At 32.6% G+C, this 26,184-nt stretch overlaps 4 protein-coding genes across 7 annotated transcripts; all 4 read right to left on the reverse strand.

The window, feature by feature from the left end:
- Positions 1–804: 804 nt before the first annotated feature.
- On the reverse strand, positions 805–4,063 carry LOC131849117 (forkhead box protein B2-like). The gene is made up of 3 exons (XM_059199109.1): positions 4,046–4,063; positions 3,582–3,634; positions 805–1,144 (listed from the first exon to the last, which is right to left on the reverse strand). Exons 1-3 carry the CDS (start codon positions 4,061–4,063, stop codon positions 805–807), a joined length of 411 nt encoding a protein of 136 aa, XP_059055092.1.
- LOC131849284 (uncharacterized) lies at positions 1,092–11,649 on the reverse strand. 2 transcript variants are annotated; one of them, XM_059199322.1, is made up of 4 exons: positions 10,567–11,649; positions 9,702–10,205; positions 8,688–8,787; positions 1,092–1,144 (listed from the first exon to the last, which is right to left on the reverse strand). In XM_059199322.1, the coding sequence occupies exons 1-3, from the start codon at positions 11,596–11,598 to the stop codon at positions 8,716–8,718; spliced, it is 1,608 nt and encodes a 535-aa protein (XP_059055305.1). In that variant the 5' UTR covers positions 11,599–11,649; the 3' UTR covers positions 1,092–1,144; positions 8,688–8,715. The 2 variants fall into 2 exon arrangements, with proteins under 2 accessions (XP_059055305.1, XP_059055304.1); XM_059199321.1 differs by lacking the exon at positions 1,092–1,144 and having other exon boundaries at positions 8,592–8,787.
- Positions 11,650–14,847: 3,198 nt separating this feature from the next.
- LOC131849281 (uncharacterized) lies at positions 14,848–22,194 on the reverse strand. Of its 2 annotated transcripts, none has more exons than XM_059199317.1 (3): positions 22,015–22,194; positions 16,078–16,151; positions 14,848–15,375 (listed from the first exon to the last, which is right to left on the reverse strand). In XM_059199317.1, exons 1-3 carry the CDS (start codon positions 22,036–22,038, stop codon positions 14,994–14,996), a joined length of 480 nt encoding a protein of 159 aa, XP_059055300.1. In that variant the 5' UTR covers positions 22,039–22,194; the 3' UTR covers positions 14,848–14,993. The 2 variants fall into 2 exon arrangements, with proteins under 2 accessions (XP_059055300.1, XP_059055299.1); XM_059199316.1 differs by having other exon boundaries at positions 14,848–15,378.
- Positions 22,195–24,335: 2,141 nt separating this feature from the next.
- Positions 24,336–25,011, reverse strand: LOC131849282 (uncharacterized). 2 transcript variants are annotated; one of them, XM_059199318.1, is made up of 2 exons: positions 24,745–25,011; positions 24,336–24,670 (listed from the first exon to the last, which is right to left on the reverse strand). In XM_059199318.1, the coding sequence occupies exon 2, from the start codon at positions 24,652–24,654 to the stop codon at positions 24,364–24,366; it is 291 nt and encodes a 96-aa protein (XP_059055301.1). In that variant the 5' UTR covers positions 24,655–24,670; positions 24,745–25,011; the 3' UTR covers positions 24,336–24,363. The 2 variants fall into 2 exon arrangements, with proteins under 2 accessions (XP_059055301.1, XP_059055302.1); XM_059199319.1 differs by having other exon boundaries at positions 24,336–24,654; positions 24,745–25,010.
- Positions 25,012–26,184: the final 1,173 nt, after the last annotated feature.

Here is a 26,184-nt window from a genome sequence, read left to right on the forward strand (position 1 = left end):
AGTCTTAATTCTTTGGTTTGTGGGCAAAGGAAAAATATAGGGCCAGAAATATGTCACTTAATAATTACTCCATACAATAATCATATTTTGTACAATATTATTAATTAATAATGTCGATTAATTAAAATATAATGGAAACGTTGAAAAGTTATATAATCTTACAATTGGTTCGTGATATATTCCTTTGTTTCCAGATTCGGCGTTTGTTTAGTTATCCTTGTTAAATTTAGGCATTACCAAATGTACATATGGCATTTTCTTATTTCAGTCTAATTTCTCAACAGTCTGGATCAACTGTAAGAAAGAGAAGTTCAATTAGTTTTATGCATTTTAAAAATTGTCTGACTTGAGAAATAATATAGAAGACAGCCTATGAATATTATTATGTTAATAATAATAATATAATTTAACATAACTTAATGTTAAATCAATAAAGTTGATTTAAAAGAAAGCTATCTTCTATATTTTTTTTTTATTTTGCAAGTATACTCGTATATCTACGAAATAAGAATATCCTTTCTTGGCAGCAAAACTCAACAATATCGATGTAAATCATAGAAATTTCGAAATTAACACAATATTTAGAGCTACTCGTAAATAACGGAATAAATTGATCATAATGAATATATCATATCATATCTAAGGCACACTTTATTGTAATTAAATCAAAACACTGTATTTTAAATTACATTAAATTAAAATATCTTTACTCATAAGTAAAATCTACCGTCAGTTCGGAATGCTTTCGAGCTAAGAAGAAACTCAGCTCTTATTTATTTCAAATGAGCTAGTACATTTACTTACCTAATGTCTAAAAAGTGGGATGCCGTGTCGTTTCGAATGCAATGGCAGTTCACGTGGAATTTTAGGCAAATCTAACGGATCCAATGGAACATCGGGTAGAAACTCAGGGATGCCAATACCCGGGATAGGCTGAGTATGCTGCCCCAGGGGTGGTGGCGGCGGTAGTTCGTCATGTAAGTGCATGTGGTGGAAATGCTCGTGCTCCTCGGATGGTGATATCGCGTGGTCAAAATGCGGGTCGTGGTGAGCGTGATGATGATGAATCGTCTTATACACCGTGTGTGTATGCTTTATCTTCTTCACTTTGTAAGGCACGTGTATGACAACCTTTTTTGTCCGTCTACAAAATAAAAGTACGCGTTAATACATATGAAAGTATACTTACTTACAAAGTATCCTCTATGTCTGGTTTTTTACAAGTAATTAGGAAAACAAGTTAACAGCTCATCTGATAGTAACCGTCATCGAGGAATTAAAGAACGAATCACAGCAGAACACCACAGACATCATATTATAAAACATCTGTGTCATGATTTTTTTACAAGTGATAAGGAAAACAAGTATTATTAAGTAAGTAAGTAAGTAAGTGATAGTGATTATCATCTACAAATTAAAGAATGAATAAAACTATAGACATCATGTCATCAAATGACGCCAGTGGTACAACGCGTTGTGAGTGAACCAAGGTATTATGCCTCAGGACCTTGTAATAATAAGCTTTATCTTATCCTTCAGCCAAAGCTGCTTGGTGGCTGAAATAGGCAAGACGGAGGTACTCATGTAGAAGATTTTTTACAAAATCCGCCTCTGTATGTATATCTAATAGATAATAATAATATCACAGGACAGTTAACACCGCACCAACTAGACTCAAGTTCAGAGCTTGTGTTATCGGTACTAGACAATGTAAAGAAATACTTAGATACATTTTTTGTAAATACATAGATAATTTACAAACAATTATCAAATACAAATGTTTGTATCATGCAAGGAACCGAACCAGCAATCATCAGATGTAAAGCCGTGTGCTAAACTGCCTGACCACGAAGTCGTCTTATGAATGATAGAGTATATAACAAGTGTGATCAGAACATAAGATAAATACGTCCATATAAGAGAAGAATCCCTGAAATAAAAGCATGCAAGCGGCCTGTGCTATACGATGTGTGCGCACGATGGTCGCGGGTCGATTCCTCGCACGGTACAAACATTTGTATTCATGAAAATGATTGTTATATCGGTCTGGGTGTTTTCTATGTATAATACGTAAGTATTTACGAAAAAAAATATCTATATATATATTTGTATCAGTTATCTAGTACCCATAACACAAGCTTTAGTTAGCTTTACTTGGGTCTAGATGGCGCTGTGTGAATTGTCCTGAGATTATTATTATTATTATATTGAGTTAGCGTTACTAGCCTTACATTAATTATTACAACATATAGCATACAAAAATTTAGAAATTACCTTTCAGGTGAGTTGAATTGGATATCAATGGTATCTATTGTGAACTTGACGCTATTTAACAAATAATGACTGAACTCTTCTGGGGGTACTACGTTTAACAATATATCTGCACGTACAAAAATCACGACCAGATTTGATTGAGAAATAATATTTTACAATGTAAGTTACTTGCGTAAATCGTGATAAAGGTTTATCTTTATTGTAGAACTCTAATTATATAAGAGTTTGAATGTGCCATTGGTTTACGACCCTGAATTACACCCAAAGTGCCGAGAGTACAAATCTTAGCCAACACAAAAAAAAGTAAAATTACATTTCTGACTGAATCTGTGATGAAGGATACTCTGATACCAATTAAAAAATATTCCGAGAGACAACCTTAGGATCACTCCCTTGCACATTGCTTTAATTATTTATATATTGCATTCCATAAATTTCTGGTAATTAGTTAAAATTACCTTGTTGGCACAGCAAGCAGAAGAGTAGAGTTTCTAATGTACCGAGCGAAATGTGGGCACGTCAAGTGTTAGGTTGATCATAACGCGAATATTTGACAAAGCCCCAAACTACCCTATTTGGTTTTTTTTTGGACTGCACTAATGCTGTTGGCCTTTACAGCTTCACCGGACGATAGGGGGCGAGTGCAGATGGCACTCCAAATCCGCGGAAGGACTTACGGAGCGGCTGCAGGCCAACTCCCGCCTGATGGATACGACTTTAGCCTGAGGGCATCGCTAGGGGTTCGAACCTCTGCTCAGGCCTTCGTAATTTCGATACTCGTTTAAATTGGACGGGCGATCAAACGCAGGACTACCCTATCTGTTATAACGATCGTGACGATATGTGTGTACGAATTGTTTCCGTTGTACACTACTCATTTCAGAGACTTCCTAGTTGGATGCGCGTGAGTGACAACTCAGGGTTTCCTGTGCGGTAGTATTGTATATGCAGAGACACTATTGCATTATGCACTATTGGTGATAAATGTATTATGACATTGTATTCAGTTTTACTTTACTTTTAATATTAATTTTATTGATCATATTTATCTCCTTTATTATTTTCTGTGTACGAACTGACACTTTTTGTTTAGATATATTGTTTCAATTATATTTATAATGGTTTTGTACGTATATTGATGCTTAAACATTTCAGGTTTTGTTATATACTATGTATATAAGACACTGTACAACAATAAGAGAGAAAGAAATAAGAACACTGCAGAATAAATTAAGCACTGGCTGTAGTAATTTGTAGTATTTTTTTAGATACCTACATGAATAATGTTTATTTTGCTTGAAACTTACCCATCTGCATACGCAAATATCGACATAAAGAACACGGCTAGCAGGAATAGCAGCTGTAAATGAAAATTGTACTATATAGAATAATTATACTTATATATAATTTATTTATATATTTATTGACATCAAAACTAATATAAATAATAATAATAGCATAAAGACGTCGAAAGGACAATATGAATACTAAATAATTTCTAAATAGCTAATTTAGTTTTATATAATAATTATAATAATTTTATATTGTTTATATAAATAATAATTTTATATATTTACGTAATTCGGAAATAAATTAAAACAAATATAAAACATTACAAGTACAAAAGCAATGCTGTTCATTGTAGTTATGTTGGTGTTCACAATGTAAGTAAAGTAATAAATAAGAAATAACAGCATCTCATTGACATGAGTGATTAATTTGTTAAAAGACCGATCGAGCGTTATTTACACGGTAACAAAAACTAGCTTACCGCAGCCCGACAATCCATTATCATGTATCTTTTGTTATATACCAACAATGTGGTGAAAATCACAAAGTAACATAAACACGTTGCAGACAAAAAGTAGGAGAGCGTGTGAATATAAACTGATCAAATTCGCGCGACGTTTTTCCCGCAACGGAAAATGGATGCACTTTTATGCAAGCGATGACTCGAAAAAGATGCGTTCGTGCCTAACGATAAACTGACAATGAAAGGCTGAATACCAGTCAATACTTATATATGCTATACTGGAACGTATGTGCGAACATCCCAACAACATATCGAGATATACACGCGTTGTATGTTTCTCACTCCTGGACTCCAAAATTAACATTACTCTTTCACCTTTCAGCGCATATAATAAATAGTGTAAATGGCAGAATTGATGAATTGATGAATTGATCTAGATTTTACCAAATAATTGTTGTATAAACTAATACATTTAGAAAATATTTTATTAATGAATCGCATTTAGAATACCTTGATGTTTCATGAGAAAAATGTGAAACAATTGTTCAATCTTAAAACACGATTTATTATATATTTTACTGGCGACCATATCAAAAGCTCATTGTGCAATGACAAAGAATTATCCGATGTTAAACTGAAATAAGATCGTTCGTAGATCCAAAGTATGGACGAACTATCAAACAGCAATGATTGACAAATTCTACACAAATTACTAGACGTAGTAACCTTAACACAGGGAGTTAAGGTACTTGAATGGCACATGCTAACAATTATATTTATGTAATACAATATAATATAATTGATGTATAATAAATAATGTCATGAAATTAAAAGTTATATTCTATATGATAACATGCTGGTGACAACAGAAAAGAGTGGGCAAGAAATGGCCGGTGCTTCTTTTAAGTTGAATTTATATAACTTTATATGTTTCTGAATTTGGTACAATCTACCAAAAATATACATATATTGATAAGTATCAAAATACTTGTGCATTCTTCATTTATAAAAATGATGCATTCATCAATGAATGTCTACTAGAATTCATAAAAAAATATTACAAAATGACGTTCCCAATTAATGACGAAACGTTTTGGAACGATTTTGTACGCGATCGAATTTTACAATCAATAACGTAGCTGGTCTCTTTAATAATATCGCATTAAGTTTGTTTACGTTACATTCAGATTGTTGACAGAGTCGGGGACTAAATCGATTTTATCTTTAGCAATTTATTGCAAAAATACGCAAGCAATTATGTACAGTTTCACGCGGCGTGGCTGAGTAGCGTGTCTAAATATATTATCAAATTAAGGTGTCGAAAACCATTAAGCCAATCTGTCATTGTAAAATTAGTATACAAGTACCTATAAACTTTGCTAAATCAAATATTACAATACAATCCTGCAAATTCTCTGTTTAAGTCTAAGTAATGAAACCACTACAAAATATAATACGAGTTACTAAGTTACATTCAAGAATTCATTACTAATGTTACGTGAAAGCAAATTTTATATGTTAGTTTATTATGCTTTTACTCATTATTGACTAAAGAAATCATCATTGGACTTACCATATACGTAATATATGGATAGAGTCGTATAAGTATATTTATTTATTTATTTTCTTCTATTCATAACACTATATTGGGATGTAAATAAATTCAAAAGTTTTAAAATAAAAGGCCGTCTTACCGCTAATGTGATTTCTTTTATTCAACAAGAAATAATAGTATTAAAAAAATCCGGTCTATTTACAGGAATTCATGTATGGGAGTTTTATTATTTTATTTTTAGTCACTAGACTAGAATAATAATAATAATTATAACCTCTTGTCTCTGAACAATTCACACAGTGCCAATTAGTCTAACCTAATCAGAGTTTGTGTTGTAGACAACTGACTAAGACAATACTTAGACTAATGTAAATATTTTTTTCTGTAAATACATTCATAATATATACAAAGAATAGACTCAGAGCAACACAAACAACAATAATCATAAATACAAATGTTTGTGCCGTGCGTGGACTCAAATCTATGATATCATCGGAAGTAAACTGGTGTACTAAACCGCTAGATCACCGAGGCCGTCAAAATGGTGAATAGCAATCTAACACCTGACCTGATTGTAGGCAGTAATACCTATATACGATTAAATGAACACCATCCACATTGTTATCTAATGCCCGTAATATTATTCATAAGTTTAGACAAGGCTTACAGTTTTACATAAGTTCACACCCTGTAAAATCAAACATTTTACAATATTTTTTTACAAATATGGAGGAGTATAAAATTTAACACACTTATAGTTTATATAGAAAAGGAATGTAGAATGAAAATTAAACATGCTTATTTCTTTAAAAAACATTTAGATTACAATAAAACAGACCTAGTAAGCTTAACAATATCTGTGTTAGGTACATCCCGCTCTTCCATGTACAATAATGTACATTACCGTACATGTTTTTTTTTAAGATTTATTTAAGACATTAGTTACCAAATATACAGAATGCTAATATTTTTTTAAATTATGATTAATAATTTAATTATTAAAAAAAGACATTACAGACACTACCATGTATTTGACTCACACTCACACCCACAGATATAGAAATAGAAATAATCTTTATTCAAATAAACTTAATATAAGCAATATATATATATATATATATATATATATATATATATATATATATATATATATATATATATCACATGCATATCTTATATACAAAATTCTCGTGTCACAGTTTTCGTTCCCATACTCCTCCGAAACAGCTTAACCGATTCTCAAGAAATTTTGTGAGCGTATTGAGTAGGTCTGAGAATCGGCCAACATCTATTTTTCATCCCCCTAAATGTTACGGGTAGTCCACCGCTATTTTTTTTTTATTTTAAGGCAAAACAACGTTTGCTGGGACAGCTAGTATACTATTTTGTTACCAACAAAATATTATTTTGTTTAATTGTTATTGCTGGTTCAAAGATAGTTTTTATTATAGGTATTATAGTCGAATTTCGAACACTAATTATTATAAATATGTGGGACAGAGGTACTCGCAAATAACATTGTACTCGTACAATGTCGAACATAAAAATTCTAAAGTGAATAAAATGACCAGCAGCATATGCTATTATTATTGTAATATTTCATAGCCATTAATTATATCTTCAGTTGTTACCAAAGGCGATGAGAGCGAAACTGATGGGAGTGAAAGACTTATTGTCACACTAATTATGTTTTTTATTTATGTTGAACACACATTAGTACAGGGATCGAAGATAGCAAATGATTCGTATGAAACTTTGAGTTCTCATTGTTTTTCCGACAATTATATTGTTCTCAAGTATTAGAAGGTACATTCTAATATAACCAATACAATCTACTAATATATCTATAAACACTAAACTGCTTACTGGCTAAGCAGAGAGAATTGAGTGTTTGTTATAAACTTCAATCACCAACTGCTCAAAATTTGCCTTAGCATAATCGCATGCAGGTTTAAATGATTTTATCATTTCGGGTTATTTATTCTACTAAAATAAAAAGTCAAAATCAATAGGCATTCATATAAGACATTTTGGCTGCTTACGAACGTTAAGTTTTTTGTATTAAATTAATTTTACCCGTCCAATTCAGAATATAGATTCAATTCAAAATTATAAAGTAGTATAGGTTATATAGATACATAGATTTTTTATGTATGTTGTATGTTTTACGGCTCTAGGTACCAGCCGAAAACATAATAAATAATGACTGACTACTTTTGAGCCCAATCTTAAAAAAGCAATAAATTGTTACACACTACATTATTTTATTACAATTTAAAAAATTCAGTAATTGTCAATGCCATGTATTTCGTGCGAGATACTCGACACTCGTATTTTTTTTTATTAATTAACGTATATTTTGCGGCCCTGGATATAGGGTAAGGTATACAAATGTTACCATTACATAATCAACTTCCCGTTTTTACAGCTAAAATATTACTGTCTGCAATTAAATATCATAAACTCATATAATAATTATGTATACGTTTGCACGTAAACCTTATTGTCTGGCACTCCAATAATATGCGCTTTCATGATTATGAAGTACTTCCTGCAAATCATCTCATAATCAAATCATTAGCGGAACCAATAATCAATAAAATTGTTATTGCATTATATTTGTATATATGCACATTCTAATATTATAATCACGAAAGTGAGTGTTTGTTTACATTACTCAATGGAGAAACCAATAATGATGAGATTTGTCATATAGGTAGCGTTTGGTATGGAGAAGAACAAAGCCAAATTGTAATTTAGTCATAAGAAGTCACTGGGACGATCTATATAAAAAGAAAAATTAATAAAAACAATCTTTATCCTTTATTTATACATTATCTTTTTATTAATTATTCATAAATTATTATAAATGTAAATAAATATTTATTTAAATATACCTATAGATATACGTATATAAAAACTGGCGATGTTTACTTTCTACTGTATTTATTGCTTAAATATATTTTTTTGTAAATATATACATAATATACATAGTACTTGTCTAGTACCGATACGCAAGCTCTGTTTATCATGGCACTAGATGGCGTTGTAGTAATTGTCCAGGGTTATTTATTTATTTATATACTGGAGTATATAAGTACTAACAATTACAATTATAGTTATTCCAATATATTTATTTTTGTAAATCCATCGTGGGCACTTTTCTATTCAACGTTGACTGATCCAATACTGCAGACGAAGATGACTGAAAAAGATTAATATTATGTTCATTCTTTCTACTGAGGTGTTGCCAAGCAGCTTGCTTCGTTCTAATGAGATATGGCAGTGAAAATATAATGTACATGACACCTTAGCCTCAGGAATGGGAATTCATGAGAATATGGTGCGATGAGTTCGACAAGTGGGAATTCATGAGAATATAGTGCGATGAGTTCGACAAGTGGGAATTCATAAGAATATAGTGCGATGAGTTCGACAAGTGGGAATTCATGAGAATATAGTGCGATGAGTTCGACAAGTGGGAATTCATGAGAATATAGTGCGATGAGTTCGACAAGTGGGAATTCATGAGAATATGGTGAGATGTGTTTGAGAAGTGGAACTCATGAGAATATGGTGCGATGAGTTCGAGAAGTTGTAAATATGTGACGGTTACCAGAAAATGGTAGCTTGTATAATAATCTTGATGGACCATCAGCTTGTATAATTGACAATCTGGTCTAAAGATTTAACACACGGCCTTACTTCCAATGGTCACTAGTTCGATTCCTAGCATGGAACTAATTTCTATTGAGAAGTATGGTTTTTAATAACGTTTTTATAGGTAGATAATGTTTTTACAAAAAAATCAATGTTTTTACAAAATCTCGAAATTATTAACTTTCGGCTTTTAAGGACGTCATATTTTTTATCACTAACCTTAACGTCTACATAGTTGCTGGCTGGCTACTTCAGTTGTGAAGAACTGGTAAAATACTCAACTGGGCCATTTTCATTACACTATTTTTTTAGTCGATTTCAATCTTTAAACCAATTTAATCACATGCTACATGAGGTCCGTGGTGCTGTTCATATATATAGACGACGGTATACTTACCATCTGTTTACCATCACATTACATTTGTTTACCATTCTAGTTACAATTTCTAAAAATCTTACCCGGAAATTTTTAAAATGTTTCCATAACGCATAGCGCAACTCCCAATCCTCAAAGAACAGCGTCGGTTTATTCCAAGTTATGTGATGATGATCAATTTTATAGAACAGCATCAATGGTGGATTCAATTGAGGCGCCTCTTTCGCTCGCCTCGATATTATTTGATTTACATAACGGTACAATACAGGAGCTTTGTGAACCCAACACACCATAGACATTATAGAAACGACGATGGCATGCATCCAATAACGACATGTGGCTGATAAATTCTCGCCATTTAAAGCATAATCTTGAATAGCCATAACCATACATGATGCTGTAGCAGCTGTTAACCCACAAGGCACTTCTAATACCAAACAGCAGATAACAGCAAAAATCGCCTTCAAATTGACAATACTGATGCAATGCAGTTTAATAGCTTTAAGAAAGTGCTCGTGGAACTTTTCCCTGTACTGGCGAATGAATGCTTTATCACCGTTGTCGTATTCTCCAATTTTTAACCGAACCTTAGCAAGTAGAAGAACTTATTATAACTAAAAGTATGTAATATCTATTTCTTACTAAATATATAATAAATATGTTTCAAAGTAATTTAATGTATTATCTTGATTTCAAATTAATTTATAATTATAATTAATAGGGCGATACGTGGCAGTGACATTTTATTTCTCAAGGATAGTATCGCATTTTTCAGGATATCAACATAATATTATAAATGCGAAAGCGAATTTGATTTTTACAATATGAGACTTCAGTAGCATAATCATACATAATCATCGAGAAAATGCATATATTATTAGCGATGAATAGGATATTACTATAGTTACAATAATGTTTACGACAATCTTTTAATAAAGTTCAACTTACCTGTGAGAATTCATAGTATATCGTCGGTACAATTAAATAACAACTATTATTTTGGCGATCTAAAAATCTTTCTAAAAGACGACAGCCAACTAAGCTGTAAATAGAATTTGGAGAGCTGACTAAATTACTCAAAACATGATCAACGAGTCCTTCACGGAAGCTCTCGCTATAAGCACCCACTGTGTATAATTCTGCGGCATGGTCCAACAAACAGGAGAACTCTAGGACATCATCATCGTTCATGTTCACCATTGAGAACCAGTTAAGCATAGTAGTTATAATAATCAAGCGCTGATTATTTTCAGCCCTTTCAAAAATCCTCCGAAGACAAACCTCAAAACCTTTCCGCAGGTATGTATACACTATTATCCTGTTGTCGCCTTTTGCTATACTGTAAGCGAAAAAGTCTAAAAGTCGCGTTATAAATGGTAACAATTTCTGTTTTTCAATAATCCAGTTACTACTTTTAAGTAACTCATATAATACTCTTATACGATGTCTCGCTGATTTAATATCACAGAACATCGCATAATGTATGTCCGTCAGCATTAGATTGAATAAAGTAGTCTTCCCTCTATTGAAATAAAGAACCACCTCTAAAACTTGTCCAACAAAATTCTCAAATGGCCACAGAGCGACTTCAGTAAAAAAGTTTAAAGTGATTTTTATAGTTGGATCACTACGTTCCGGTTGTAGGAAGTCCATAGTTTTTTGGAAGGCTTCTTCGACTTTGTGAAACATCCTTTTACCACACCAATACCGATATCTAGACGTCAGTCTGCTTAGTTTCAAACGCATACCAAAATAATAAACCAAAGTCAGGGCGCATAGAAGTAACTCCTTAAATTCTGCCTCCTGTAAGTCCTGTCGAGTGCAATGTCTCAGAATGTACATTAACTTATCTATAGCGAGTACTTTACTCTGATGGAATGCAGTATTTAAATCCATTGGCATGTATACATGGTGTAGTTGATTTATTTTTTCTTGCAAATCCGTACCTTGCAATGTTTTACTTCTATTAGTCGTGAACATATTTAGAAGAACGAATTTATAAATAATTTATTGCCTTTATTGAAATCTCAGATATATTTATTCGTATGTTGTTTGGCAGTATTTACTTTTTATTTTTTTCCTTTAGAAAGAGGCTAAGTTCCGATATCATGCTGCCTAATCGGTGTGTTATTTTTTAAAACTTGACGTAACAAATAATGTATAAGAAATCTCTTAACAATTTGAGTACGGTGTAATGATCAAATATGTCATTACTTCTACTTTCTTCTGTTACACATTTTTATAATCTGTGCTATTTAGTAGTTTGTATCCTAATACAATATCAGTCCTTAGTTTGTACCTCAAGGTTTTTTTTCAGTTCGGTCAGGTCAGTTAGCTCATCGTGATAAATTCACCTCGAATTTATCACGATGGTTTCCAGGGGGAACCCCGTGGAGGTCAACCTGACAATGGGTCGAGAGTCCACATAACTAACAATTCCATTCCTCCCTGTATCTCAAGGTTGTTATTACACAAAATCATATATCGTGTATAGATTTTTTTGTCACGGGACAGAAGTAAAGTATGACAGGATTAATTCGCCAGGGTACATTGCTAGCAATTGTATTCAAAGTGACTGTGTGTGTAGTAACTTCATACATGATAAAATAGAATAAGAATAGAATAGAATAGAAAATCATTATTAGTTTCTTATTCTCATAGGAATCTACAATGTGGAAACAAAGTCACAAATCACCAGTTAATAATATTGTTATGTTTTAATCATACGTTTTCATTTTCATTAATGATATTTCGTTGATTCTAGGAGTGAGAAAATCTTGCATGATAACAATAACACGTCTGTAACAGTGTTTGACAAATCGGTGTCCGTTACCTAGAGTTGCTAAAACTATAATTACCATGTACAAAGTAACTAGTATGAAACCTGTGACGAAATATCTTCCCGTTACTTTAGTACTCATATAGTTAAGAGATAACATTTAGTAAGTAAGTAGTAAGTACTATAAATAGAGACTATAGACAATTGCGATACTAAGAATACTAGGAATCTAATATAATATATCAAATTACGTTCTTTCAATTGTATCAAATATAACTAGTAACGTAACATGCCGTAGTAACGAGTACTAATTACTTTAGTAACTAGTACATATAGTTACTGTATTTGTCGTTACTTTTATAGCTCCACTGTTATCAGAGCGTGAAAATAGAGTACACATTTACTTACTATGTTTTGATCGTTAGTGCTCGAGTGATATCGAAAACACAATGAAAGTGTTTACGTAATGTTACTTCCCAATAGTTTCCGAGTTGGGCGGGCCGTCGACCGCGCACCGCACGCCGACTCATTAGGGTTATCAACTGCTATTTTAAATAAGGGTTACCAGTTAATATGGGTTTCAGGATTTATAAATATAAATATGTATCGACGTAGACTTTCTACAAGTTCCCTCTATTACTTTCTTTACATTTCTTTTAGAGTTAGAGATTAGGCATTATAGGCAGTGAAATTATAAGGTCACTCAATAGTATAAACTGCGAACGACATGACCATATCCATGGACGACGTGACGTAGTTGAGAGTAGTAGTTTGAGAGGGTAACCCATAAAATACATGTTTTCTGGCAACCCTAAAATTACAGCAAAAAATCATGATCAACTTTACAATTACAGCACCAATATACTATACAACTCCAGTTACACATTGTTACCATTTCATAAGAGCTCATTAATGAATAATTCGCGTAGTATGCGATTTCCTTTAGGTAATTTCAACTACACTGTGAATAGGAACTATGTAATGAAATAAAACGGTTGATGAATTGATTGTACTATATACTATAGTATGCAAACTATTTATATTAACTACTTAACTTAACTTACTTACTACTTAACTATTTATATTGATCTAATTTTAATATATCATCGACATCTTTAGGATGACAGGGCCTAGATGCGGACGACTGAACCGATTTTGACGGGACTTTTATTAGGTAGCTGATCTATTTTTTTTTCTCAGGCCAATTTACACAACGCCATCTAGTCCCAAGCTAGGCAGAGCTTGTGTGTGGGTACTAGACAACTGATATTAATACATGGATATTTTTTTCTAAATGTATACATGTTATACATACATTACACCCACGTCGATACAAACAATCATACAAATGTTTGAACCGTGCGAGGATTCGAACCCGCGACCATCAGATAGTGAAGTGGTATGCAATACTACTATACCACCGAGGCTGTCACACGCTGTAATAAGGAGTAACTTAGGCTACTTTTAATTTTAGATTACTTTTATTTTACTGTCGCGGGTGCAGCTAGTTAAAAATAAAACTAAGTTCAAAAAGCAGCCTCATCGCTAGTGATATCTCTTCCAGACAACCATTGGAAAGAGAGTATTTACAAGAAAAATAGAGGTAGCGCATGAATGGAAAAAGGCTCGAAAAGTAAAATGTATCTGCTTTGTAATCTTTCGGTTAGAGGACGAAGAAGTGCATTGAAATTACAGTAAGACACCTTATGCATATCCTCCGGAATTGCAACGCATGAGTGATATCACAAGTATTACATGATAACGTAATGACAGCCGGTGTTCATGTAATATACACAGCGGGTACCACTTGTCCGATTGTTTGTCATAGCGTCATAGTAATTATGTGAAAAAACGATGATTATAGTTACTGGACTTTATACCTTAATGCAAATATAATGTGTGATAATTTCAGTTCTAAATGATCTTGATATTGGGTTGATTGTAAATTTTCATATATTGTTTTATTTTTTTCCAGGTAGACTTTGTAAGTCATGTATTTGTTTACCCTTTGCAAACACCTTTGCTTTGTAAGTTGTGTTGAGGTTACAGGTTAAGAGTGAAATTACAGTGTATAGAGGCATGACATCTTAGTCCCAGGAATGTAATGTAAATTGGACTCTGGGCCGTTATTCGTGTAGAGCCTGACTACTGAAGTAAGCCAAGCTCCTCCTAAAACGCAGATGTCTCCTAGTGTCCTTACAGGCTTCACTGAGGAAGCACGCACAGATTTGTTTAGTTCCAGAAAATGGTAACTCACAAAAAGACATGACGTCACAATATATGCCTCTTATAGAAAGCACTATGTATGTCTAAGCGGATTTAGATATATCAAAGTGCCGCTTAGATATGAGAAGTATAGGTCATCCTATGAGTGGTCATCTTATTTAACATCCTATAAAAAATCAATGAAAGTCTGCATAATCTTAATTACTTTATTCAAATTGAACACATCCATTTCACCCTATTCTATCAGTCAACCTTAAGGTACCATAAATAATGAAATGTAATAAATTATACATAAAAAAACAGTCATTGGTGGGTTCTCTTCGGGAATACATAAAATGATATTAAATTAAATAATAGATAAACTAGAATTCTATTGTTTTGTGGTTGCTTTGTCAGCAGCAACCGTTACCTGCTGTGGAACTGCATACGAAGACTGTGTGTAAGTTTGGGCCAGATATGGCCCAGGTCCAACTTGTTCTTGCAACTTCTCTGCCTCTTCGGGTGCTACAGGACACATGCAAGGGACAAGCTGGACGTGTTGCAACGAGACGGGTGTGAGGCTAGCTCCGGCGGGCACGCTTATAGGAATAGGTGCCATGTTCTGATGGATAGGCATTTCTGGTTGAGTATACTGCGGGGGCTGCAGTTGGTACGATTTCCTTGACTCATAAGGTGAGTACATGTATTGGTACCGGTATGGTGGTATGTTAGGTGATATGGGCTGCAGCCATGACTTCTGAGCTTGCTGTTGTCTGCTGTAACAAATATATACCTATTGTATTACCTACAATTATAAATAATGTCAAGTTTTGCTATACGCTGGTTGATTAACTCAGTAGTATACGGGAATAGAAAAACTGAATATAGTAGTTATTCCTATAACTAAATTTGTTTTTAGATTATACTTTGATTCTTGGTGAAAGTGCTTAAGTTTCATGCATTTTGGTTCTACCTGATATTCTTCTTATACATTTATTAGGGTTCGTAAGGTTAGGTAAATAATATACCAGATACAGTCCAAATTGTATCTAAACCATCAATACATAATAAAAGTATCAACAGAATAGTAGATTTGACTCATTATAAGAGTTTGTAATAGACCTACACGAATAAACATATTATAGTGAAATTTTTATACGTCCAATTTGTTAAAATAAGTGACAGTTTCAACTGCCTTATATCACCAATCTCCTAGTGATGATGCCTATATCTATCCATGCTGTAGGTACTTACTAATAAGATATTATTTAGCATTTTCTTGATATAATTTAAGCAACTTCATCAATTCATCACACATATAATAGTATCGGCAGTACAATAACGTTAGGTAACAAAATAATTCGACAGCAGAGTATTATTACAAAGCAAAATTAATCAGTTCGCTGTAGCTATTAATTCGCATGATGTTTAATATATAAAGAAATAATAATAAACTAAATTAATTGAATACTTACGTTGAATCTGATCCCCATTTTAAGAAGAAAGCTTCAGATGATGCTACTAGCAGCAAGCTCATGATAACGCACATCTATAACAAAACAAAATTGTCCATCATAACACAATTTTATTGAATTATTTATTTATGTAATTAGAATGGTTAGAGAATATTTATTATGGCTAATGACGGAATGGTGTAACCGGCTGTAAACCGTATGCGCGGGAAGATTGCAAGCGAAGGATAATAGGATGAACAGGCAGTAATTTTTTTTTTCGGACTACTGTAATGCTTTTTGCCGCAGCTGGCCTTTACAGCTTCACCGGACATTAGGGGGCGAGTGCAGATGGCACTCCAAACCCGCGGAAGGACTTATGGAGCGGCTGAAGGCCAACTCCTGCCTGACGGATACGACTTTAGTCTGAGGGCACCACTAGGGGTTCGAACCTCGGCTCAGGCCGGCGTAATTTCGATCCCTGTTTGAATTGGACGGGGGATCGATCGGAGGGGGAGGCAATCATGTCAGTGAGAATACCGGTAGCGAATTTAATAGGAATTAAAGACTTAGAAGTTATGGTTAATTATTATTAATTTTTATTTCAACGAATATATTGTCATTAGACTGGATATACATATACGTAACATATGAGATGGAGATTGTCCATTAAGATTATCCTAACTTCACCTGGGATGAAGTTACGGTTGGAAGCGTTTTTAATTTACCAAGTACTTTAATTCTACTAAAACTTTTGGTTTTCTGTGATTATTCAATAAATATATTATTTTAATAAACTAATATTAAAACTTTCTAGTTTTATACAGCAGTTTATATAATCCTGACGTCTACTTAATTTTTTGTAAATAATAATAACTATAAGCATAGCGAATACCTAATTGGTCAGTCTAATATAAATAGTTCTGCAATACAATTATGGAATAATAGACATATGAAGAAAGGAACAGAAAGTGAAGAAAATTTATGATAAATTGTATACTCCTTTTATCGTATCATTTAGTAAGTCATAGTTTTTATCACTAGCGTTGTCTAGAATTAGTTCTTACTAATTGGTACATTTTTATGTCATTTTTTAAATCACTTTTAATACATACAAAAGAATCAGTATAAATTTCCAGTTATACACAGGTCGTGTATAAGTATTAACTACTTATACACGACCTGTGTATAAGTAGTTAATAATAATAATATGGAATTTTTTTTCTAAATATATACATATTATATATACATTACACCCACATCGATACAATCATACAAATGTTTGTACCGGGCGAGGAATCCAACCCGCGACCATCAGATAGTGAAGTGGTATGCAATACTACTATACCACCAAGGCTGTCTACGTCAAATAAGTATATATATATATATATATATATATTACATATTTGAAATATAGATAATTGACTTATGCGTGTTATAGACATTTAAAAATACTTATTTTGATAATTGACAGATTTTTACTACACGTCACATTACTAACACTATAAGTTTCTTATTTATTATAGTAGGTATACTAGTCTATCAAGTCGATGGATGTATCGTTACTAAAATACAAACACATCAAATAAAAGTATTCCGTACGTGTATACGTTGTAGCGAATTACGTACATAACCATTATTTGGTTTACAGTAACAGTTACATAGTGCAGGTCCACGTAACGCTGGTATAAATAAAACAAAAAGAGGTAATGGACGTGGTAGAGAGGTAAAAAAAAGAAATATAAAGCGGATACGAAGAAGGAAGTGTCGTAATATGCGCTACATAATTACAAATAATGATTTGAAACTAAATTATTCAATTATGGCTAACTAGCTATTGCGGGCGACTTCTTCTGCTTTTTGTGATATAAAATAGCCTCTGATCTCGATTAAGATACAAAAGTGTCTCTCCTTTAGAGCCATGAGCTCCATTTTAGCATTTATATATGTATACTATTCTGAATGTCTTTGCATATCCGTAATAGTATATATATATGCTTATGTTATATACTTATGTATAGACTTAATATTGTTGCAAACATAATTTCCAGTAACTTCATCTCCAATGAGAAAACATTATTGCCTAGTGGTGGGATTGTAACGGTCATAATTATAACAATATCGCAACAAATTTGTTTCCAGATATTGCTAATTTAAAAAAATTAAATTGTTAACTTGCCAATTTAATTTACAGAGTCATACATATATACGCTAAGTAAATTATGAAAACAAACATTCGCAACAGCAAAACAGAAAAAACACAATATTTCGCAACGAAAGTTATAAAAATTACTAATACATTTGTAGTTATTACCAAGGGAATATTCTTAATGGGATAAATATTGATTATATATACTTATCCCATTAATAGACTTATCTTTGTAATTATAGGAAAATAAATAATAACAATAAATTATCAAATAATATAAGACGAATAGTTTGTGCTCAAGATATTGTATACATTCTGCATATTATTAGTATATTCTGAAAACAGATAATTTGTACTTCGATGCCGTTCTACTTATAGAATTTAAATGTATGTATAATACAGAAAAAAATGCGTATATAAAATTATAATTTACAAAAGTATATTAAATATTAACTCTTCTTCTTATTGTAAACAAATAAAATATTTTTTATAGTTATACTAATTTTGAAAACATCAGTGGTTCAGCAGTTTAGCACGATGGTTGCGGGTACGATTCCTCGCACTGTACAAACATTTATACACAAGAGATACAAAGATTTTCTATGTATATAAAAATATATATATCTAAGTATTTATATCCGTTATCTAGTACCCATAACACAAGCTCTGCTTAGCTTAGGACTAGATGGCGTTATGTGAATTGTCCAGGGATGTTATTATATTTTGTTATATTTACCCAGGTAGATATTGTGCGAAGTCTACATGGACACATCTTACCTTATCTATTTTGGCTGCTAAGCATACGGCTATATACGTGATACGTATCACGACATCACGGCATCATAGGTCGTCGATGCTAACCTCATGTATTGTCATTCTAGAGAACTCAGGACTAGTAAGAACTAATAGTATGTAATACAAGTTACATTCAGGTAGGTCGTCGGCTTTTGTTTGTGTTATTCTAATGCTGTTGGCCGCAGCTGACCACTACAGTTTCACCGAACAATACGATACGAGTGCAGATGGCACACCAAACCCGCAAAGGACTTATTAAGTTGGCCTTCAGCAACTCCTGACGTATACGACTTTACTCTGAGGGCGCAGTTAGAAGTTCGAACCTCTGCTCAGGCCGTAAATTCGATCGATATGGGATCGATCGGAAAGGGAAGTATACCATCGCAGTTAAATAAAATATTTTTCACTTCTTATATTACAACATGTATATTTTAGTTCTACTTAAAAACAAACGTCAAACTTACTAATCAGTTAATAATAACTGTACAAGTAATGAAGTACACAATCCGTTCCAACAAGATTGATGAATGTTCATGTTATTAAGTTACATGTTAAACTCTTAATTGTGCCTCGTAATTACAGTAGAATCCTGGATAAACACAGATGTCAATCATGCCCTCGTTAAAATTTCTCCATAATAACAAGTGGTTAATAGCTACGTTAAATTTAAGTATGTTATTTGAAGTATGAAGGAATGTTATGAATAGGTACCTAATCTCGTCTATTAGATAGATAGATATATGTTGTAAATGTGATATATATAAACTCTAAATCCTATATAAACAAACTCTAAAAAAAATTATTTAGTATTTGTGAAGATGCCAATTAATAAATTGGCATAGGATAATTAAATATAATCAGTAACAATTAAATTACACGCTTAATCTTGCTAAAATATATAAATAATATATATATATATACACAATAAGCAGTATTTTGCCTAAAATAGGTACCTAGTAGTTGTTTAGTAGTGCAGTAGTATCATGTAATTAGATTTAAAAAATGTATTTGATTGATTTGATTATGAAGTAAAAAATACAATATAAATATAAAAGTGGCCTCGATGGTAACGCTTAGGACACTGCCATACTTCTGAAGGCTGCAGGTTCAATTTCTTGAACGATACAAGCTATCGTATTCATGAGTATAATTGTTTGTATCGGTCTAAATTTTCTATGTATATTATATATGTATGTACATAAAAATGTAACTATGTATTTATATCAGTTGTCTTGTTTATTAACATAAGCCCTGCTTATCTTGGGACGAGAGGAGTTTTAATTGTTCTGATATATTATTATTGTTATATTTATATGAAAAATATTTTTATTTATAATTATGAGTTTTTCTAATTTGCCTGTTTTGTAAGGGATCTATTAACATAATTTTAGTATCCATTGTCTTTAAACTTCATCATAATACGCAATGAAAATATAGTAGAATAGAAATATAGCAGTAATAGCTAAAATAAAGTAGGTAAGAATTTTTTCTTAAGTGATATGGGAGCATAAAAATAGTTCACAATATCTACAAATTAGATATTTAGTGTTATATTATTGTTGCAATATATTGTGATCACACATAACCATAAAAATCCTAATTATTTTACTACCTACATCTGTCTTTTAAAATTATTTAGGGTTCGAAAAATATCACTGACAAGTTTAAAAAAATGGCTTTGATGACAGCCCGCATGTCTATAGTCTTTGGATATGCATTTTTAGGGAATGCACTTTGGGATCCATGAAATCCTATTTTAATTCGCCAGAACACATTATAAAGTGATTTGTGTCAGTGCGTAGATAATCGTTAATGGAGCATGCTGGTCTCGAACCCATAAAATGTCCCATTTATTCCATCATGTACTCATTCCGAGTCCCAGGGCAGTGACCCCTGATGCATTTCTTTAAATTTATTTAGACAAATATATTCTAGTTTATTCTACTAGTAAATGAAGAAACACTAAAATAAACTAATATTTTTTACTTAAGTGTCACAATAATATGCAAAGAATTCATAATACAAACAAATTCCATATTTATATTTGTCATCGTCAAAAAAAATTAATACTTAATGATTTTTCAATAAATTAACATAATTAAAAAAATATGCAATAAGTTTGAGAATATAAACGAATATTTAATTATTTATTAAATATTTATTAATTATTTAAAGTAACACAACTATTATTGTTTATAATCTAATTACACAGCCATAAGTGTAGATGTCAATATCTTTAAATATATTACACATCAATAACTGAGTGGTTGCGATATTGCCTCTGCGCATTTATACTATGCATCAGAGACCTAGGATCCATAGTTGGACGGGATAGCACTACTATGAACTGAACAATAACACAATAGAAGTTAAATCAGGAACAGGTCGGTACTTATTTTATATTATTGCAATAATTTTGATTACCAAATCTATTTTACTTCTTGAATAAGTAATAACTCGTCCACTATTAATTTCTAATTATACTCTACATAACGTGCATGGACCTGTTTTAAATTCAATAAATTAAATCACGTCTTTCCCAATAAATAGTATTGTACAAATATCTAATTAGAGTCTCTTTCAATCAATGTTTTGACACGAGGTGTTAACATAATAACACTATCAAATATGATAATAAAGTGAGAGACAGCGTGACTTGCACCGTATTTCTCATCAGCTCTCCATTGATGCTCCGTGATGCCGCTATTTGTATTGAAAAATTATCCAACAAAAGATAAATCATTAGGCACGAGCAATATAATCGTTTTAATTGATTAGGTTATTGCTTACAACGTTTATTGGCCGATTTTCGTTATTGGATTCGTTATGCAAGAAAACTTACAAATAATTATTTATATTCTTATTTTTTCAAATGTAGGTATGCGTATATTTAAATTTTAATAAGTGTAAATGATTATATTATATTCAGAAAATTATATTATTTGACAATTAAATTAAGAAAACATTGTTGTTTTATTACGCTGTAAATTAGATACATATGATTTCGCAACACTTACCGCGCCAGTGTTATCCGGAAACATCGCACTAAGTGGAGTAAACTGAACTAAGTATAAACAGTCAACGTTCACCCCTGCCGAGAACTGGCTCAGTACTACCTACTGACCGTTGGAGAATTAAGGATTGGACCTTTACACAAAAAAGACTCGGTATTTGGGAACGAAGATGCGTGCACCCACTCCGGCCGCGGAATGACCGATCCCTGGAGAACACTTGTTTTTTATACACGATTTCAGTAACATTCCGTCCTTAAAAGCCGGTCTCCGACCCCAACACTAACACAGGGTATAATAATAATCTTATTAACTTATCTACACTTCTATCTTTACTTAGAACATACCGTTATATTAGCCCAATTTTAAAAGGGAGTTACGTAGAGACAGACCACTTAAGTTAATTTCACACTTTTTCTTGGGGCGGCTTAAGTGTTTTGACATGGGCTTTTTTTGAAGGTGTATCGGTTTGAACGATTGGCTGGCGCTCACGGTCTGATGCACCGGTAATAGGAGGGCAAGGATGCGGCTGACACTCGTATCGGATTACCAGGACGTGTCCATTACCTGCCAGGCGCGGACGCTCTACCATCGTCCATGACTTGTCATGTTTCACGATGCGTGAAAATTTAAAGAGGCGGATGATCAGTGTCTAATATTAAAGCCAATGAACTTATTTTTTAAAGATTGAACAACCAATAATGATTATGTAAGGAAGTATCCTTACGATTAACATCTTTAAAATAGTAGTCAGACATTGTTATCAATTGCCACAGAGATGCAAATAATTACGGTTCACTGCACTTTCACTCACCAGAGGGTATCTAGGATATAGTATCAAGCTGGCCACATCGTTTTGTATAGTTTATAATGTAAATGTTTTGGTATAGTTTATAAAAAAGTTTTTATGTAAAGCCTCTATGGGACTATTGTGAAGATATTTGTGTTCCTATTGCGAGTGAACATAATAGTTGACATTTCACCAAGATTATTGGATTCAAACAAGCATTCCACAGTACTGCTCTGGGAGTCTGTTCTGAATATCGATTCAAATTGAGAATGAACTCCTAGAATTTTGTATCTGTTATTATGAAACGTAATCCAGATTAAACTGAATATATCATAATAATGTAAGTTCTTTCATTGACCACAAAAAGTAACTTTATTACGTTGATTGTGTATAATTCATAAGTATAAAAAGACGCGAAACAGCGTAATCCAATGTTATTGAATCGCATTAGTTAATTGGCCAATATAGACCGACTGATCTAAGTTTTTTAACAATGTTTCCGTTATCTTCCTGACTAGAGAACTAAAACATAAAGTTTATGGACTTTTACGACATTCACAATTAAGTAAATAATAATAATTTATTATTATTCCAACATAAGTTAATAAAGAAACTCCTTATAACTCTTTTTTATGAGTTCTATACAAAAAGGGGCGTTTTCTTTAAATCAGCCTATGGGAAGTAGCTTTAAAACTATTCAAAAGTACACAAAGAAAGTTTAATTTTAATTCAATTATAGGATAAAGGCGCACGAACCCGTAGCGTTATTAAATGGCAATTTGCAACTTTCCATCCGGTGGACCGTCAGCTTAATGGGCATTTCGATGACAAAATAAAGATTATAACTATTCAAAATAATATTCAAAAATGAAATTGTGAACGACATTTCTTTAAAAGAGCAAAACGGATGATTCTTGCTCGCTCTTCTTGTGATGAGTATGCGATCCGAATAAGTGGTAGATTAAAAAAAATTCTTATGTTGTCTATTTAATAATTTGAATAAATTACTTCTATTCTATTAGAACTAAGTAATAACTTAAGCGAAAAATTTAATTAAGTGTCGCAAAATGGAAAATACTGACAACAAAACAATGACATTGTGCGCTACGCTTCGGCAGACAATTGGAAGTGGGAAAGTAGGGGGGACAATCATAACTACCTTGCTGTAATAGTCTGTGGTGTAGCAATTTAACATACTGTCTCACCTTCCAATGATTACGAGTTCAATCTAAGTCTGGTACATGTAACGACTTTGACGGTCTCTGTAGTCTAGTTGTTTAGCAAATCACCTTACTTCCGGTGGGCGGGTTTGATTCCTTGCACATGACCTTTTGGCACAAACATTTATATTTATGAGAGTGATTGTTTGTTATGGGTGCTAATAATGTGCTCGTTACTGCCGCATAAAAAAATATAGTATTTATTTATTGCATCTTAAATCATACACCAACTCTGTTCTATGTAACAGACCATCATTATAACAGAAGTAGATAAATGTAAAAAAAAACAAGTTTATACTAACACAATTTTTACTGTTTCTCTGACAAATCTGATATGAGATTAACTTATTCATCGTCGAAATTGAATCTCCTCTTACCATCAAACCGGAAGCCATACGCCGCAGAATTCTTTACGTCAACTAGCGCCGGATTGCGGTGTTTATAGAAACTACCATGCCCATGCGCAGGCCGGGACGAACCGTTCGGTACGCCGTGCGCTACATTGGGATAAAAAGCTTCAAACTTCCCACTAGATGGCAGCACCATCTTTAGTAATTCGTCTTGCGGGTCATAGGGAAACGTCACAGATGGCGCCACTACCGCACACAAGCATAACACGCGGAACAACATCCCCATCTGTAAATACAACACACTTTCAACGCACTATTAACACATATTTGAAACAATAAACGCAAATATATAATCTAGATTAGAAATAAAATTCACCTTATGCACTTTTCGAGAAGTCGAAATATCACAGTGGTTACGCAACGATGGAGGTTGGGCCACAATAAATATGAAACTGGTATGGATGGTGGTAATACTGGTGGCCTCCGACAATCACCTTGACGGTGCTAGAAGCCGACAAATCTCACGGGCACTGTGTCGCGCGTGTGCCACGCCACAAAACTTTCCCTGCACGCGTTAGCAAATACTTCGTTGCATTAGTTACTTACGCAAACATTATTGTTATACCCCTGCCTTATATTACTCGTTCCTTCACTAAACTACAAGTACCAATCCTTACAAAAGAAAATGAAACAAAATTAATAGGTAGTGATTTCAAATTTATATGGCAATAATAATTAAGTGACGATCCTCAGGAATGAGGAACACAATTTGAGTAGGGCGACGATTCTAGAAAACTGCAAAATAGATTAAAAACTAGGACAAAAAAATTTCGTTGCTATTTAGGTTTCTAGCAATTTATTAACGTTTATGTATAATGCTATTTTTAAATTTATTACAGTTATGTACAAATTTAATTATACATTTTGCATATTATGAATTCTCAGGGCAATTCCCACAAATACCTACTTGTAGCGAAACCTATGAAGGAGGGTTGTTATACTATTTTTAAATTTTATAATAATATTCTTTATTGTTACTTTCTATTATATATCGCTGTCATACTAGTCGCATTTTATTTTAATCTCCGTATTTTCCTCATTAAAACCCTCAGCACCTCTCACTCATCAGACACATTTGATACCTCAGCTTCACTACTCTTAATAAGTTCAAGAAGCAGCTTTAATCGTATTAGACACTTATAAACGTCCCTGACTATTTACTACAATACCACAGACCCTAACCAAGTATTCAATATTACAGCAATATTTACATATATATAAAGACTAAATCAGTAATTCCCAAAGAGAATAAACTGAATATTGAACAACAACTACTCAACAACTATACTCATCACTAATACATAGAGTTATTCGTCGGTGTTTTTAAAAGAACTTCAGAGTTATAATTTTTGAAGTATAGGCGGGCTACGTGCAGTTTAGGAAAACAAGTTTGTGCGAACTTTAGGATGCACTGGTTCGAATCTATACATCTATACATATAAATAAAATTAGAGTGTCTATTTGTAATACTGAAATAACCATTTTGTACTACATGCATATCAATATAAATACGGTACATACACCAAAATGACATTTTTTATCATTTTTGTCTGCCTGTCGATCGGTGTGTTTGTTCCGGCTAATCTCTAAAATGGCTGGAGCGATTTTGACGGGACTTTTTTTGCCAGGTAGTTGATGTAATAAGGAGTAACTTAGGCTACTTTTATTTTATAAAAATAAAGTTCGCGGACGAAGTCGCGGAAACAGCAAGTTGTAAATAAGAATTGCGATATCTCTTTCACTTTATTTATTATAA

The sequence above is a fragment of the Achroia grisella genome, unplaced genomic scaffold (genome assembly GCF_030625045.1).
Source record: "Achroia grisella isolate CSIRO2021 unplaced genomic scaffold, CSIRO_AGI_Agris_v1 utg640, whole genome shotgun sequence".
Lineage (NCBI taxonomy): Eukaryota > Metazoa > Arthropoda > Insecta > Lepidoptera > Pyralidae > Achroia > Achroia grisella.

Coding starts and splice junctions, on each gene's coding strand:
- LOC131849117 (XM_059199109.1), bottom strand. Junction 1,145..3,581: donor ATATTTGCGTATGCAGATGG/GTAAGTTTCAAG, acceptor TTTATTTTGTAG/ACGGACAAAAAAGGTTGTCA.
- LOC131849284 (XM_059199322.1), bottom strand. CDS start 11,598: ATGTTCACGACTAATAGAAGTAAAACATTGCAAGGTACGGATTTGCAA. Junction 10,206..10,566: donor TATACTATGAATTCTCACAG/GTAAGTTGAACT, acceptor CTACTTGCTAAG/GTTCGGTTAAAAATTGGAGA. Junction 8,788..9,701: donor AACATTTTAAAAATTTCCGG/GTAAGATTTTTA, acceptor AATCTTTTTCAG/TCATCTTCGTCTGCAGTATT.
- LOC131849281 (XM_059199316.1), bottom strand. CDS start 22,038: ATGTTTCCGGATAACACTGGCGCG. Junction 16,152..22,014: donor TTCCGGATAACACTGGCGCG/GTAAGTGTTGCG, acceptor GTTTTGTTATAG/ATGTGCGTTATCATGAGCTT. Junction 15,379..16,077: donor AAATGGGGATCAGATTCAAC/GTAAGTATTCAA, acceptor TATTTGTTACAG/CAGACAACAGCAAGCTCAGA.
- LOC131849282 (XM_059199318.1), bottom strand. CDS start 24,654: ATGGGGATGTTGTTCCGCGTGTTATGCTTGTGTGCGGTAGTGGCGCCA.